This window comes from Piliocolobus tephrosceles, chromosome 15 (genome assembly GCF_002776525.5).
Source record: "Piliocolobus tephrosceles isolate RC106 chromosome 15, ASM277652v3, whole genome shotgun sequence".
Lineage (NCBI taxonomy): Eukaryota > Metazoa > Chordata > Mammalia > Primates > Cercopithecidae > Piliocolobus > Piliocolobus tephrosceles.
Genome location: NC_045448.1, coordinates 21,501,496 through 21,518,744, shown reverse-complemented (window position 1 = coordinate 21,518,744; position 17,249 = coordinate 21,501,496). Strand labels below are relative to the sequence as shown.

Below are 17,249 nucleotides of genomic sequence, written 5' to 3'. Positions count from 1 at the left end.
CCCCACCCCCCACAAGTCTGTAGGACCGGGCTGACTTCCCAGAGCTTAGTACAGATTAGATGCTAAATAAATGTGTGTTGGACGGATGGGCGAATGAATGGATGGATGGAGGATGTGGTTGTGCTTACCATGCTCCCGGGTCAGTGGGTTAATGTCGTCAGGCGGGGCCCGGCTCGCTAACAGCCGGGCGGGGTCCCTTCCCCCGGGCCCCGCCCCGGCCAACCCCACCTTTCCGCGTGGCTCCGCCCCGCCGCCCCCTTACCAGTGGCCCCTCCCCGCGCAGGTCCCGACTCCAGCCGCACCTCCTCTGGCTCTGCAGTGGCGGCGGGGAGGCGAGCCCGAGCGACTGCGGGGCCGGGACCGGAGCAGAGCCGGGGTCGGGCAGCAGCAGGGACCCCCCGGAGGCGGGGCCTGTGGGACCGCTATGGGCGTGGAGATCGAGACCATCTCCCCAGGAGACGGTACCGGGCTCCCTCTGGAGCCGGAGGAGGGGAGGGGTCCCCGGGCGGAGCCCGGAGGGCGGGGGTCTGATTCGGAGGTGGCGCGGAGGGTGCTGAAGGGTCGGGGGGCTGGATGGGGAGGGCAGGCGGAGGCCCCGGACGGGATTCTTGGGGGTCTAGGAGACCATCCTCCACCATCCTCTTCCGCGACTCACCTAGGGGAATGTAGGTGGCAGCCTGAAGGCGGGGGTCTGCGGCCCGGAGCCGGGGGTCTGCGGCCCACCACCCCGGGCTGCTCCTGTCGCGGCTGCTACCGCTCGGTTATCCGTTGCTGCTGATACCCCAGGCTGGGTTTCGGCTTAGCTTTCCCTGCCCTGCTCGGCGAGCTCTGGAAAGCAGGACCTGCTCTCGGGTCTCCGCTGCTCCGGGACCTCCTCCTAGCGCGTCGCCCGCCGGGCCTCCCGTCGGTCTCTTCCCTGTGGGCCGGGCTGTGAGCGGCTGTGGGGACAGACCCAGGCTGGGAAAGGGGGAAGAGCTCCCTTGCCGGCTTCCGGATCTCGCTTTATCCTCCCTCCGCGTTCAGACTCCCTGGCCATCCTGTCCACTCCCATGGCCTCCACATTGAAGCTTCTAAGCCCAGCCCTGCGACCTGCGGCCAGACCTCTCCCTGGAGGTCCCAAGGTGCTCCCTAGTCAGCAAGTCCAAAACAGAACTCGCGCTTCCCACCTTCTCCCCTAAGTGATCGTCCTTACCCCCTTCCTTGTCTCACTTTCCCAGGCCCTTGTATTACTGGGTCTGGGTGTGCAAGGAATAGCCATTTCTTTATTTCTTGAAATTTAATTCATACCAAAGCTCCCATTGTCTGCAGGGTTTGATGGGCAAACTTCATATCAGATATTATTAATATGAACAGCTCCCCTCCCCAGGAAATTGGAGAACTTCTTGGCTCCAGGCCATAGTCCTTGTCCAATCCCAACCACTACTTCGGATATCCCCTGGGGTACAGAATTCTTTGCTCACACAGGAAACCTTGATGCTGGGTCCCAGAAAGCATCTCCCTGAGGCCTTTTCATCCCCCAGCAGCCCCTGAGTTACTCTCCCCATTTTCAGCCTCTCCTCCCTGCCTTCAATCTCATCCCCAATCTCATATTCACTCCCCTTCTACATCATAGCCTGAGGATTCTTCTTAAAATGCAGTGGCTCATGCCTATAATCCCAGCACTTTGGGAGGCCGAGGCGGGTGGATCACGAGGTCAGGAGTTCAAGACCAGCCTGACCAACATGGTGAAACCGGTCTCTACTAAATATACAAAAATTAGCTAGGCGTGGTGGTGCATGCCTGTAATCCCAGCTACTGGGGAGGCTGAGGCAGGAGAATGGCTTGAACCCAGGAGGCAGAGGTTGCAGTGAGCCAATTGTGCCACTGCACTCCAGCCTGGGTGACAGAGCGAGACTCGTCTCAAAAAAAAAAAAGAAAAAGAAAACAAAAGAGAAAACAAATGCATATTTGACCATGCCCCTCCCTCAGGTAGAAGATGTTTTAATGATTCTTCCCTCTCCCCCAGGCAGAGGGGCCTTTGGTGCTGTGGTCTATTCTCATCTTCCACACTAGAGCTTCATCTCTCACCACCTGTCCTGAGCCCACCACCAACTTTTTCTCCAGCTTTCCCAGGCTGCCTGCAAGTTGTCGAACACACCACTTGTTCAGCAAATATTTATTGAACGTGTGTGCTAGGCCCTAAGGTGACAGCGTTGAAACAGACAGGGTTCCCGCTATTGCTGGACTGAAGGCCTTTGAACATGTTACATGTCATTCCCTCTTCCCAGATGGTGTTTTTTTACTTCCTCTGGCAAATTCTTACTTGTCTTTCAAGACCTGGCTTCGCCATTCTCTCCTCTATGATATTTTCCTTGACTTCTGCAGTCAGTTAGCTGCTCCCTCCTCCAGGCTCCCATAGAGTCCTCTAAATGTTGGCTCTGTGGTTAGCCTTCCCTAGGCTTTGTTATCCAGCCCATAGCTTTAAATTCCAGCCAAATTTATACCTCCAGTGCAGACTCTTCATCTGCCTACTTGCAATATAAACTCAGATGTCTAATAGGCATCTCAAGATTGCCACCCGCACAAATCTGTTCCTCCCGTCTTCCCTATCTCAGGAAATAGTTCCACTATTCATCCAGTTGCCCAAACAGAAAACCCAAGCATCGTTCTTGTTGTCTCCTTTGTCCTCATCCTGGACCCCATTTCCAATTTGATTGCATGCCCTGTCAGCTCTGCTTCCAAAATATGTCTCCAGTCTATTTCACTCTCTTCTCTGCTGCCACCACCTTAAATCAAGCTATCATTGATTTCTTGTCTGGATTATTGCAACAGACGCCTAACTGTCCATCCTACACATAGCAGTCAGAGTGATGTTATAAAATCTTAATTCGGATTATGTCATTCTCTGGCTTAAAACTCTCCAGTGGTTTCCTATTGCACTTAGTATGAAATCCGGCTCTGCAAGCCCTGTATGATCCATCTCCTTCCCACCTCTCTCCTCCCTCCCTTCTTTCCACCTAGCCTCCTCGCTCGCTGCAAATGTATTGATTCTGTGCACTTGTTACTCCTTCCCCAAGTGCTAATTCCCAGTATTTTGCTCATCCTTCAAGTCCTAGCTCCAGGGGCACCTTCTTCAAGAGGCCATCCTGGACCACTCTGACTGAAATGGTCTGTCCCACTGCATCTCCCTTTAATCCATCATTGTGTGTGTTTTCTTTAGAGTATTCATCATAATCCATAATTGTTTTGCATATTTAAGTATTGTCTCTGTCCATAAGAATATAAAGTCCATGGCAGGTGTGGTGGCTCATGCCTATAATCTCAGCACTTTGGGAGGTTGAGATGGAAGGAGCTCTTGAGCCCAGGAGTTCAAGGCTGCCTGGACAACATGTCAAGACCCTGTCTCTACAAAATTTTTTTTTTTTTTTAATTAGCTGGGCATGGCAGCATGCACTTGCAGTCCCAGCTACTCAGAAAGCAGAGGCAGAAAGATTGCTTGAGCCCATGAGGTCAAGGCTGCACTGAGCCAAGATCATGCTATTGCACTCCAGCCTGGGTGACACACTGAGACCCCTACTCTTAAAAAAAAAAAAAGTAAGCTCTAAAAGAACAGGGATAGAGATCTTGTTTGTAGTGTTCACTGCTGTATCCCTGTGATCAGGCACAGGCGTGGCACCCCATAGGTACTCAGCAAATATTTGTTGTTTTGTTTTGTTTTGTTTGTTTGTTGAGACAGGCTCTTACTCTGTCACCCAGGCTAGAGTGCAGTAGCATGAACACAGCTCACTGCAGCCTTGACCTCCTGGGGTCAAACAATCCTTCCACTTCAGCCTCTTGAGTGGCTGGGGCTATAGGTGTGCAGCATCACACCTGGCTAATTGAAAAGAATTTTTTTTTTTTTTAGAGATTGGGTCTCCCTATGTTACCCAGGGTGATCCAGAACGCCTGGGCTCAAGTGATCCTCATACCTCAGCCTCCCAGAGTGCTGGGATTACAGACATGAGCCACCATGCCTGGCCTCTCAGCAAATATTTGTAAATGATTCTGTTTATTCATCCTTGATGGATGGATTATAATCTGCATTGTAATCTGGTATTTGTGTATCTGTTTCCCTACCTTCCTCATGAGTTTATACATTGTTCTGCATGTCTGAAGTCTGGTCCAGGCCTGGCACATAGGAGGCCAACTGTAAATGTCTGTGGAGTGGATGATGTGAAGTAAAAGGGGCAATCAAAGAAAGTGGAGGTGGGTGGTGGGAAAGCCCAGGAGAGAGGAGAGTTGAGAAAACTCAGGGGGTAAAGTAAATCCAGGCCAGAGAGGTGACGTGATTCATTCTGGCTCGTACAGGGCCAGGAGCCAGAACTAGTGCCACAGGCATCTGCATGGCGTGGAGGGGAATGCAGGCTGGAGCTCTTGGTCAGGATCATACTTGATGTCGCAGGTGTTTTTCCAATACCTTACTCCTTCATCTGCCCTCATGTCTCCCTGCAGGAAGGACATTCCCCAAGAAGGGCCAGACGTGTGTGGTGCACTACACAGGTAAGTCTCACCCCCTTAGCCCCCACCCCAGTCCTGCCCCTCCCAAGGCAGGGCTGTCCTCTGAGCTTCTCTCCAGAGGTGCCTGCCTCTGAATCAGACCTAAAGCCCAAGGCAGCAGGGTCTTCCTGTGACCAGCCATCCCCTACTCCTCCCAACCAGTCTAGTGGGATTGATAAAGGAGGCTTGGAAGGTCAACTCTTTCCCTCTTTTACCAGCAAGGGCCATTCATGGTGCCAGCTTCTAGGTGAGTCAAACACCTTCAGTCCCCTTCCTTCTGTTGCAGGCATGGTGGAGCCCCTGTCCCTGCTGGGTCTGTCTGATATTTCGAAATCCCTCCTAGAGCTCCCAGCAGACTCTCTCTCTATCCTGCAGTATCATTCGAGAAGAAGAGGAAGCGAGAGGACAGACAAGTCACCCAGAGGCTCTGATGCCATTTGAGGTGTCAGGTGATGGCAGTGCTTGTCTCTGGTGCTGGGGGAGTCCAGAGCGGGACTGATCCCTGGTGGATGCTCTTTATCTGCAGCTGAGGTAGAGCGAGTTCCTCAGGACTGCTGGCAGGAAGATCATGAGCAGGTGTTTGTTCCAAGGGGGGTGAGCACCCTGCCTTGTGACCTGCTTCCTAAAGTGGCAAACTCGATGACAGCCACTTAGCAGACAGCAAGGCCAGGTTAATTCCTAGGACATATTCAGATGGGGCCATTTTTAGCAGTTCTGTGAGCCAGTGTGAAGCACAAGGTTAATTCTACGCAGACAGTGTGGATGTTTTCAGCAGTTGTGTTGCTGGTCGCTGATGTCAGTGGGCTGGACCATGTTTTATCTCCTGGTGATGTGGCCTAATTACCATGGGTCCTCTGGGGCCTCTGACCTGTGTAATTGATTTAACAATTTTACATGTTGTAGACAGACCGGTATTTATCAAGTTACTGAAACCACAACATCCTTTTGCAAAGTCCTTTCACAATACATACATAGGGCAGCAGCTCTGGTCTTGGGAAAGACTGTCTCATCAAACACAGCAGGAGACTGTGGGACTTTTGGGGAACTTTTAACTTAAATATAAATATAGTAGAGAACATAATGTAAGATGTCCAGGTCAATGAATTTTTTCAAAGTGATCACACTTAGGTAACTACCACTCAGAGAAGCATAGAACATTACCAGCATCCCCAAAAGTCCCCCTGATGCCTTCTTCCGGTCATTTCACCTCCCTAAAGGTAGCTATCATTGTTTTTCTGGTTTGTTGTTGTTGTTGTTGTTGTTTTGAGACAGGGTCTCACTCTGTGACTGAGTGCAGTGGTGATCACAGCTCACTGCAGCCTCAACCTCTCGGGCTCAAGTGATCCTCCTGCTTCAGTCTCCTGAATAGCTGGGACCACAGACACGAGCCACCATGCCTGGCTAATTTTTAATTTCTTGTAGAGATGAGGGTCTCACTATGTTGTCCAGGCTGGTCTTGAACTCCTGTATGCAAGTGATCCTTCCACCATGGCCTCCTAGTGCTGGGATTACAGGTGTGAGCCACTGTGCCTGGCTGGCAACTATTACTCTGACTTTTGTCTCCATGGATTGGTTTTGCCTGTTTTTGAATTTCATCTTAATGGAACCATAGCATATGTACTCTTTTGTGTTTGGCTTATTTCACTCAATATTATGTCTGCGAGATATATCCAGAGTGGTTTATTCCTCTACAGTATTTTAATGTATGAGTATGTTGCAATTTATGTATCCTCTATACCGCTGATGAACATTTCGGTTGTTCATAGTTTTTATTTATTACAGTGTCACTTTGATCAGTCTTGCAGGCATCTCTTAGTGTACACGTGTACAAACATATGTGCATGTTGCCGTTGGGTATATACCTGGAAGTGGGGTACCTAGACTCAGCATTAGCAGTATTGTCTGACAGCTTTTCAAAGTCATTGTGCCAGTTTCCACTCTAAGCAGCTGTGTAGGAGAGTGCCAGTTACCCTGTGTCCTCCCCAACACTTGGTATTGTCAGGTTTTGTTTTGTTTATTTATTTTTTCTTTTTTTGAGACAGAGTCTGTGTTGCCCAGGCTGGAGAGAAATGGCACAATCTTGGCTCACTGCAACCTCTGCCTCCTGGGTTCAAGTGATTCTCCTGCCTCAGCCTACCGAGTAGCTGGGATTACAGGCACCCGCCACCATACCCGGCTAATTTTTGTATTTCTAGTAGAGACGGGGTTTCACCATATTGGCCAGGCTGGTCTCAAACCCTTGACCTCAGGTGATCTGCCTGCCTCAGCCTCCCTAAGTGCTGGGATTACAGGAATGAGCCACCACACCAGGCTCTGTTTTGGTTTTGGCCTGCTTTGGTGAGTATTCAGTACCATTTCATTGTGGTTTTTTTTAGACAAGGTCTTGCTCTTTCACCAAGGCTGGAGTGCAGTGGTAAGATCTCGGCTCACTGCAACCCTGCCTCCTGGGTTCAAGTGATTCTTGTGCTTCAGCCTCCCAAGTAGCTGGGATTACAGGTGCACACCACCACACCCAGCTAATTTTTGTATTTTTTGTAGAGACGGGGTTTTGCCATGTTGGCCAGGCTGGTCATTGTGGTTTTGATTTGTATTTCCCTAATGATGAATGACGTTGAGCACTTTTTCATGTGCCTACTGGCCATTTGGATATCCTCTTTAGACTGCTCTAATTTTGCCCATTAAAAAAAATTAGGTTGTCTTTTTCTTTTTATTTTTTTGAAACGGAGTTTCACTCTTGTTGCTCAGGCTGGAGTGCAATGGTGTGATCTTCACTCGCTGCAACCTACACCTCCCAGGTTCAAGTGATTCTCCTGCCTCAGCCTCCTGAGTAGCTGGGATTACAGGCACGAGCCACCATGCCCAGCTAATTTTTGGGTTTTTGGTAGAGACAGGGTTTCGCCATGTTGGCCAGGCTGGTCTCAAACTCCTGACCTCAGGTGGTTCACCTGCCTCAGCCTCCCAGAATGCTGGGATTATAGGTGTAAGTCACGGTGCCTGGCCAGTTTTCTTTTTCTTATTGATTTATAGGAGTTTTCTATATGTTTTGGATATGAGTCTTTTGTTGGTTATATCTATCCCAAACATCTTCTCCCACACTGTGGCTTGCCTTTGTACTCTCTTAATAGTAGCTTTTGAATAGAAGTCCTTTTTTTATTGTTTATTTTTTCTTATTTTCTTTCTTTTTAAAATTTTTTTTCTTTCTTTTTTGTTTTTGAGATAGGATCTCACTCCTAAGGTGTTGGGATTACAGGCGTGAGCCACGGGGCCCGGCCATCTGGCTAATTTTTAATTTTTCTGTAGAGAGGGCGGTCTCCCTATGTTGCCCAAGATGGTCTCGAACTCCTGGCCTACCTTGGCCTCCCAAAGTGCTAGTATTACAGGTGTGAGCCACTGCACCTGGCCTGAACAGAAATTCCTAATTTTGATGAAGTCTGACTTATCAATCTTTTCTTTTATGGTTAGTGCTTTCTGTGTTCAGTTTAAGAAATCTTTGTCAGGCCAGGTGAGGTGGCTCATGCCTGTAATCCCAGCACTTTGGGAGGCCAAGGTGGGTGGATCACCTGAGGTCAGGAGTTTGAGACCAGCCTGGCCAACATGGTGAAACCCTGTCTCTACTAAAAATACAAAAATTAGCCAAGCATGGTGGTGCATGCCTGTAATCCCAGCTACTTGGGAGGCTGAGACAGGAGAATCTCTTGAACAACCCGGGAGGTGGAGGTTGCAGTGAGCTGAGATCGAGCCGCTGCACTCTAGCCTGGGTGACAGAGATGAGACTCCGTCTCAGAAAAAAAAAAAAAAAAAAAAAGAGATCGTTGTCTCTGGGTCGTGATGATATCCTTCTATTTATTATCTTGTAGAGGCTTTATTATTCTATCTTTCATATTTAGGTTTATGATTCATCTGGAATCGATTTTTTTGTGTGTGGATTTGGTAGGGGTTAAGGTTCATTTTTTTCCCCATATGAATATACTGTTGACTCAACAACCTTAATGCAAAAAAAAAAAAAAAAAAAAATCCTTTATTTGCTGCATTGCAGTGGCATCTTTATCCAATCAAATCACCGTGTAAGTGGGTCTGTTTCTAGACTGTATGGTTTTGGCTGAACTTGTAGCAATAGATAACTGAAGTTATTTATCCAAAGTAGATTAAGTCACATAAAACCTGAAGAAACTAAGGAATGAGAAAGGAAAGTCGGTGTATAAACAGTATGTGAATGTGTGCGTGTGTGTGCATATCCGTGTGCATATTTGTACAGGTATGTATCTGTGTGAATGTATGTAGATCTGTGTATCTAAATATTTTCTTAGCATCTCTTTGGCCACCAGGGCTTTTCTCCTGAGTGAGTGCATAAGTGCATGTGAGCATGCACAAGTATCTTTGTGTATTTGAATATCTTAGCAACCTTAGCAAATGCACGAGATTGTATTTGATCTTGTTAGCATCCACCTGCATGTACTTCTGTGTAGCCAGAAGGGTTTTCTCCTTTGCCTCATTTAGTACCCAGGGCAAACGCCTAATGTATTCTACTGAGACAGTAGTTAAATAAGTCTGTTTCTCTAATATACAGTTTAGTTGAAGGAATTAGGAAGTGGCAACATAGATGCTCCAACACTAAGCTGGCCGCGCTTCCTATGTTAAACATGACACATCTGAGGCCCTGGAAGAGGAAGTGATTTGCCCAATGTCACACAATGAGTTAGTGCCAGAGTGAAGTCAAAACCCAGTCTCTGGACGTACAAGCAAGGTCTTTTTCTAGTCGCAAACGGCCTTTTGTGGTGGTCCAGGGACTGCTGGGAGCAGTCATGGAACCGCATCATTTACGGAAGGTCTGATCTTTGAGTCAGAGTCACAGAAGAACTGAAAATAGCTGTTGGGCCTTGGGTTGCTGAACTGAGATGACATGTGGACATGGGGATGACAAGGCTTCTGAAGCAGAAGCTGGGGGACCCGGAACTGCTGGACCAGCACCTGGGGGGGGGTTCTGGTTTCAAACAGCCCTATTAGTACAGAGCCTGGAGGCCACCTCTGACCAGCTCGGTCACCTTACACTGTTTCCTGCAGTAGGGGATGATGCAATCTATCTTTGGGTTTTGCCTTTTGGAGAAAACTTAAGAAACCTTAGGAACCTTATGTGAGGACTCATCCTGAGGCTGGAATAGCTGGGAAAACAGACCTTTAGGCAGAGTAAGTGACATAAAAAAGTTGAAAAGTCTGGCTGGGCATAGCTCGCATCTGTAATCCCAGCACTTTGGGAGGCCAAGGTGGGCAGATTACCTGAGGTCAGGAGTTTGAGACCAGCCTGGCCAACATGGCAAAACCCCATCTCTACTAAAAATATGAAAAAAATTAGCGGGCGTGGTGGCAGGTACCTGTAGTCCCAGCTACTCAGGAAGCTGAGGCAGGAAAATCCCTTGAACCTGGTAGGCGGAGGTTGCAATGAACCGAGATCATACCACTGCACTCCAGCCTGGGCAACAGAGGGAGACTCCGACTCAAAAAAAAAAAAGTTGAAAAATGCAGAGGAATTTGAGAAAGGCATGACCTGAATAGGACACAGAGGGAAGGGAAGGAAGGGGAGAACAGAGAGGGTTATAAGCAGGCAAGAGCTGGAAGGTGAAGTGCCTGTATGCAAGGTAGGCATTTGAATTCTGCCCTGGGGAGCTATTGAAGTATTTTAAGCAGGAGTAATAGAATCAGATTTGTGTTTAAAGAAAAAAAAATCAGTCTGGATGCCAAGTGAACAATGAAATGGAGGCGGGTAAAAGAGGATCAAAAAGACCAGTTAGGAGGTTCTTCCTGTGTACAGGTGAAATAAGCTGGTTACTTAGTGGTGGTAACAGAAGCAAAGAAAAGGCCAGGAGCAGTGGCTCAGGCCTGTAATCCCAACACTTTGGGAGGCTGATGCAGGTGCTGTGGTCAGGAGTTCAAGACCAGCCCGGCCAACATGGCGAAATCCCATTTCTACTACAAATACAAAAATCAGCCGGGTGTGGTGGCGGGTGCCTGTAATCCCAGCAATGTGGGAGGCTGAGGCAGGAGAATCGCTTGAACCCGGGAAGTGGAGGTTGCAGTGAGCTGAGATCGTGCCACTGCACTCCAGCCTGGGTGACATAGCAAGATTCCGTCTCAAATAAATAAATAAATAAAATAGAAATGAAGAAAATAGGTGGATTACAAAGATATGGAGGACTTAGTGATAGGTAGTATGTGGGGGTGAGGCAGAGGGAAGTGTCCAGATTTCCTGCCTGGGCAACAGGATGGATGGGGAGGATTGGAAGAGGAGCATGTGTGTGCAGAAAAGGCATTCCATTTTATTTATTTATTTATGTATTTATTTTGAGACGGAGTCTTGCTCTGTCGCCCAAGCTGGAGTGTGCAGTGGCCGGATCTCAGCGCACTGCAAGCTCCGCCTCCCAGGTTTACGCCATTCTCCTGCCTCAGCCTCCGGAGTAGCTGGGACTACAGGCGCCCGCCACCTCGCCCGGCTAGTTTTTTGTATTTTTAGTAGAGACGGGGTTTCACCGTGTTAGCCAGGATGGTCTCGATCTCCTGACCTCGTGATCCGCCCGTCTCGGCCTCCCAAAGTGCTGGGATTACAGGCTTGAGCCACCGCGCCCGGCCTGGCATTCCATTTTAGACATGTGGAATGTGAATTGGGAGTTAACTCATGACCACAGCTCTGTTGCACCCGATTCTTGCTTTGACAGGAATGCTCCAAAATGGGAAGAAATTTGATTCATCCAGAGACAGAAACAAACCTTTCAAGTTCAGAATTGGCAAACAGGAAGTCATCAAAGGTTTTGAAGAGGGTGCAGCCCAGGTAGGTGAGAATTCACATTAAAGGAGATCTGGGGACTTGGGGATCTGGGCTCAGCACTCTGCCGTCCCCCTCCACCTCCACCCACTCACAGACCACTACTGCTTTGACTCTACCGCCAGGGCATGGCAACGCCATCTGGTGTCCCCTCCTGGCTTTGTGTCCCCACCCCTCTCCTTGCCAGCATGACTTTTGTGTCCCTGGGAGCTCTCATCCCAAGCACATCCCCTAGGCTTGCTTAGAACTAGCTGAGAGGGCCAGGCATGGTGACTCATGCCTGTAATCCCAGCACTTTAGGAGGCCAAGTGTGGCGTATCACTTGAGGTCAGGAGTTCAAGACCAGACTCACCAACATGGTATAACCCCGTCCCTGCTGAAAATACAGGCGTGGTGGTGCATGCTTGTAATCGCAGCTACTTGGGAGGCTGCGACAGGAGAATCACTTGAACCCGGGAGGTGAAGGTTGCAGTGAGCAGAGATTGTGCCACTGTACTTCAGCCCAGGCGATGGAGTGAGACGCTGTCTCAAAAAACAAAACAAAAAAATAAACTAGCTGAGGTCTACCAGTTGTCTGGGACTGAGGTGGCGGAAGAGTTGGGGTGGAGTAGGCCAAAAATATTTTTTGCTTTTTTGGAAAGAATTTCAGACTTACAAAAATATTACAGAAATAGTACAGAGTTCTTCTATACTCTATTCAGCTTCCCCTTCTTGCATAACCATAGTACAATTATCAAAACCAGGACATTCACAATGATACAATATTACTTACTTATTCAAATTTTTGATTATTCAAAATTCAAAAATAGATTTAAATTTCACCAATTGTCCTACTAATGCTGAGCGGGTTCTCAGCAACTGCTGTGATGAGCCCTGGTTCAAGCTCTTCTTCCTTGGTCTGTCTGTGAAGTCCTTATAATGCTCCCTTACAATAGGTCTTGTTTTTGGTGTTTTTTTTTTAGACAGAGTCTCACTCTGTCACCAAGGCTGGAGTGCAGTGGTGCAATCTCAGCTCACTGCAACCTCCACCTCCTGGATTCAAGCGATTCTCCTGCCTCAGCCACCCAAGTAGGTTGGCTTGCCGGCCCCCGCCACCCTGCCCTGCTTCTTTTTTTTTTTTTTTTTTTTGAGACGTAGTCTCCCTCTGTTGCCTAGGCTGGAGTGCAGTGGCACAATCTCGGTTCACTGCAACCTCCGCCTCCCAGGTTCAAGCAATTCTCCTGCCCCAGCCTCCCCAGTAGCTGGGATTACAGGTGTGCACCGTCACCATCTGCCCAGCTAATTTTTTTTTTTTTTTTTTTTTGGAGACAGAGTTTCGCTGTTGCCCAGGCTGGAGTGCAGTGGCCGGATCTCAGCTCACTGCAAGCTCCGCCTCCCGGGTTTACGCCATTCTCCTGCCTCAGCCTCCCAAGTAGCTGGGACTACAGGACTACAGGCGCCCGCCACCTCGCCCAGCTAGTTTTTTGTATTTTTTAGTAGAGACGGGGTTTCACCGTGTTAGCCAGGATGGTCTCGATCTCCTGACCTCGTGATCCACCCGTCTCGGCCTCCCAAAGTGCTGGGATTACAGGCTTGAGCCACCCCGCCCGGCCTGCCTGGCTAATTTTTGTATTTTTAGTACAGATGGGATTTCACCATGTTTGCCAGGCTTATCTCCAGCTCCTTGACCTCAGGTGATCCACCTGCCTCGGCCTCCCAAAGTGCTGGGATTACAGGCATGAGCCACCACACCGGCCTTTTTGTATTTTTTAGTAGAGACAGGGTTTTGCCGTATTAGCCAGGCTGGTCTTGAACCTCTAGACTCAAGTGATCTGCCCACCTTGGCCTCCCAAAGTGCTGGGATTACAGGTGTGAACCACCATGGTTGGCCACAGTAGGTCCCCCTTGCCACCTTGCTGGTGACTCTAGTCTCTAAACCACTTTAATGAACTGCTCCTGTCACCTACTTGAGTATTTACATGTGCTATTCATACACCCTCTTTCCTAAAGAGGCCTATTCTTTGGAAGAGGGTGAACTATGAACAAATGAAAGTGTTTCAGTCATATACAAATTGAATAACCAGTAATGTTTGTCAGATGCATGAATTTGAGAACACTCTGTGAGGGTTACTGCCCCACAGTCACATTTCTGCTGAAGCAGAATCTGCATTTGTTACAGCTCTTAGCAAAATTTCAGTGTATCCCATGTAAAATTCATCTGAGATCTTCAGAGTTAACATTGAGGATGGTTTGGGAAAATGCCATAGTCATCTAACTTTTTTCTTTTAAATCAAGCTGCGTCCTCTTTCTCCTCTCCCCATCTGCCCCCATCCCTGCTAGATGAGCTTGGGGCAGAGGGCGAAGCTGACCTGCACCCCTGATGTGGCATATGGAGCCACGGGCCACCCCGGTGTCATCCCTCCCAATGCCACCCTCATCTTTGACGTGGAGCTGCTCAACTTAGAGTGAAGGCAGGAAGGAATTCAAGGTGGCTGGAGATGGCTGCTGCTCACCCTCCTAGCCTGCTCTGCCACTGGGACGGCTCCTCCCGTTGGGGGCTCTTGATCAGTGTGCTAACCTCACTGCCCCACGGCATCATCCATTCTCTCTGCCCAAGTTGCTCTGTATGTGTTCGTCAGTGTTCATGCGAATCCTTGCTTGAGGAAACTTCGGTTGCAGATTGAAGCATTTCAGGTTGTGCATTTTATGTGATGCATGTAGTAGCCTTTCCTGATGACAGAACACAGATCTCTTGTTCGCACAATCTACACTGCCTTACCTTCACTTAAGCCACATACACAAGGTGCTCAGACATGAAATGTATATGGCGTACACAGAGGGACTTGAGCCAGTTACCTTTGCTGTCACTTTCTCTCTTATAAATTCTGTTGGCTGCTCACTTAAACAATGTCCTTTTTGGAAATATGTAAAATAAAGGCTCTGTGCTTGACAAACTCCTGTCCATCCTTTATTTTAGGTAGGAAGTGCTCTGTGGACCACACAAGCCAGTTGCCCCTGGGAAAGAGTGCAAAGGAAGCCGGGTTCCAAGTGGCTAGGCAAGTGATAAATATAATAGCTACAATGTGAGCATTTTACATGCTGGGCCTTGTTCTACATACTTATTTATTTATTTATTTATTTGAGATGGAGTCTCGCTCTGTCACTCAGGTTGGAATGCAGTGGCACAATCTTGGCTCACTGCAACCTCCGCCTCCTGGGTTCAAATGATTCTCATGCTCACCACAACGCCTGGCTAATTTTTGTATTTTTAGTAGAGACAGGGTTTTGTCATACTGACCAGGCTGGTCTTGAACTTCTGACCTCAAGTGATCTACCTGCCTTGGCCTCTCAAACTGATGGGATTACAGGTGTGAGCCACTGTGCCTGGCTGTTTATACTTTTAAATTATTTCCATCGATCCTCTAAGCAACCCTGCAAAGTAGGTATTACCTGCCACTCATCTCAGGCTCAGAATCCTCCTCTGCATAACTAAAGAAATATAGGCTCCAAATCTTGTAGCTTAGCAATCAGATATGGGATTTGAGCACCTTATGTGCTCTTGCAATCTTTGTTTAGACTACAGCCAGAGGGATGAGCTCCACTCACCCAGATGGAAACAGAACACTTTGTGCATCCAAACAAATAAAGGTGTATTAAGGGCTTGAAGTCATATACTAACTCACACTGGGAAGTTCCTTGTGAAAACAATGTGTGATTCTGAGCTTGTTTTCACATACACTGCTTAGTTTCACCTAGATTTGTTCTGACTTACATTGAGGAATTACTTTTGGGAAGAATGTATGATTCTGAACTTCTTTCCACATATAGTGCTTATTTCATCAACATTTATTGTAACTAACCAGAAACACCAGTCAGGTTTTACAATCAACCCACTTATTGGTATAGGTTATGTATAGATCAGAGGAGCCTGGGGCAATGTGCTCAAACATTTATTTTTTTTTTTTTGAGACACAGTCTCACTCTATTTCCCAGGCTGGAGTGCAGTGGGTGATCTCGGCTCACTGCAAGCTCTGCTTCCTGGGTTCACGCCATTCTCCTGCCTCAGCCTCCTGAGTAGCTGGGACTACAGGCGCCCGCCACCACACCCGGCTAATTTTTTGTGTTTTTAGTAGAGACGGGGTTTCACCATGTTAGCCAGGATGGTCTCAACTTCCTGACTTTGTGATCCTCCTGCCTCAGCCTCCCAAAGTGCTGGAACTACAGGCATGAGCCATTGCGTCCAGCCTCAAACATTTTTCTTTCAGTTGGTATAGGGTGAGAAAAACTCCTGGCCATAGTTGGGGTTATTCTTTTTTTTTTTTTAAGCATTTATTTATTATTTTTAAAAAAATAGAGATGGGGAATCTCACTATGTTGCCCAGGCTGGTCTCGAACTCCTGGCCTCAAGCTATCTTCTCTCCTCAGCCTCCCAAAGTGTTGGGATTACGGGTTTAAATCACTGCACTCAGCCAATAGGGTTTTCTATCAGTGACAACTTGGAATTGTTTCAAGATTGAGGAGGGAGGGGCTGGTAACAGGTATTGCTAGTGTTCCTCATAGACCCACTGATACATGTCACATGGTGTCATATATATGCTATGAGGCCATGTCATCTTGGCTACATGATCTACCTTTTTTGTCTCCAAGAAATCCTGGCTGTATTCCTTTGCTGAGGGTGGAGGAGTTAATGAAGCAGCAGAGGTTTAGGATACACAAAATAAGAGAAAGGAACTGCCTTGCATTTTAGTCACCCAAAGTCCCTGTGCTCACCTCTACTGTGGGACTAGACCAGCCAGAAGGTATTTCCTTCAGAATATCTTGGTTCCTGGCTTTCTTTGATGACACAAATGCCTATAATAATTTCTTAGAAGTCAGCCTGCATAAAAGACATATGCATATTTTCTCCTGTGACACCAATAAGATAACTAAATATGGCATCAAGGACTATCTCAGGTGCCCACTATGGGGCATATAAAAGATCTTGGTCTAGAGTATTTATAGCTGAGGTGGGTCAAAGAAGACACCCACTAAGAGAACTCCCCCAAAAGTGCAAACACATACTGGCTAGCACCTGGAGAGGACAGGCTAGGCTCTGCAGGTAAACTGGGAAATGAACCATTTTACTGGAGCTTTAAAAGATGCAGAAAATTATGATGCAGTATACTAATGAGTTTGGACATTGGCCTGTGAAAGCCACTAAAGTTGTTAAACAGAAGAGCAATAATAAGATCAAGGTCACGTCAGTTGTTTTCAAACTTTCAGTCAATGAATTCTCTATTCGTACAAATTTTTTCTTAGAAACTCAAAAATTTAACCTAGATGAAAGTCAAGCAGCTCTGGCACACATGTGTGCACATATAAACACAGTCATCTGTTGTACTCTTAAAAGCATTTGAAAAACTGAGCTTTGGATGCCTTGTGCAAAGGACTGATCGTAATTATATCCTCAGCATCTTGGTGCAGTACTGTGTACAGAGTAGGGGGTCGGTGTTTGTCCACTGAGTGCAAGTTCTTGTAACTTAATTGGGATAGGATATGGAATTTCCAAATTAGAGGGAAGTTTTAAAAGTCTTAACTTTAGGTCACGAAATTCAGCTAACATATATCAATCCAAATGATGGACTGGTCATGATTGCTAATAGAAGGAATTTTTTCTTGTTATTAAAACAGCTACACCAGAGGCAAGCTAGCCTGCCACTTAGACAAATCACACTCTAAGTTTTAAAGTCTAATTTCAGTTTTTCCCTTACAAGAAAGTCTTTTAAAATTTCTTTTTACATTATCTAAAGGCACATCATGCATTACAAAAACCAATAATGCACTCATAAAAGCATTCAAAAGAAAATTACAGCTGTGGCTCCTTTCTTATCTGCCCACCCTTAGAAATGACTCTACTCTCTTACACTGCTTTCAAAAAACATTCAGATACAATTAAAAGCAG

At 47.4% G+C, this 17,249-nt stretch overlaps 1 protein-coding gene across 3 annotated transcripts; it reads left to right on the top strand.

Moving 5' to 3' along the window:
- Nucleotides 1-267: 267 nt before the first annotated feature.
- On the top strand, nt 268-14,262 carry FKBP1B (FKBP prolyl isomerase 1B). Of its 3 annotated transcripts, none has more exons than XM_023229948.1 (4): nt 268-461; nt 4,471-4,518; nt 11,223-11,335; nt 13,649-14,262. In XM_023229948.1, the coding sequence occupies exons 1-4, from the start codon at nt 425-427 to the stop codon at nt 13,775-13,777; spliced, it is 327 nt and encodes a 108-aa protein (XP_023085716.1). In that variant the 5' UTR covers nt 268-424; the 3' UTR covers nt 13,778-14,262. The 3 variants fall into 3 exon arrangements, with proteins under 3 accessions (XP_023085716.1, XP_023085717.1, XP_023085719.1); XM_023229949.1 differs by having other exon boundaries at nt 13,604-14,262; XM_023229951.1 differs by lacking the exon at nt 268-461 and adding an exon at nt 1,992-2,183.
- Nucleotides 14,263-17,249: the final 2,987 nt, after the last annotated feature.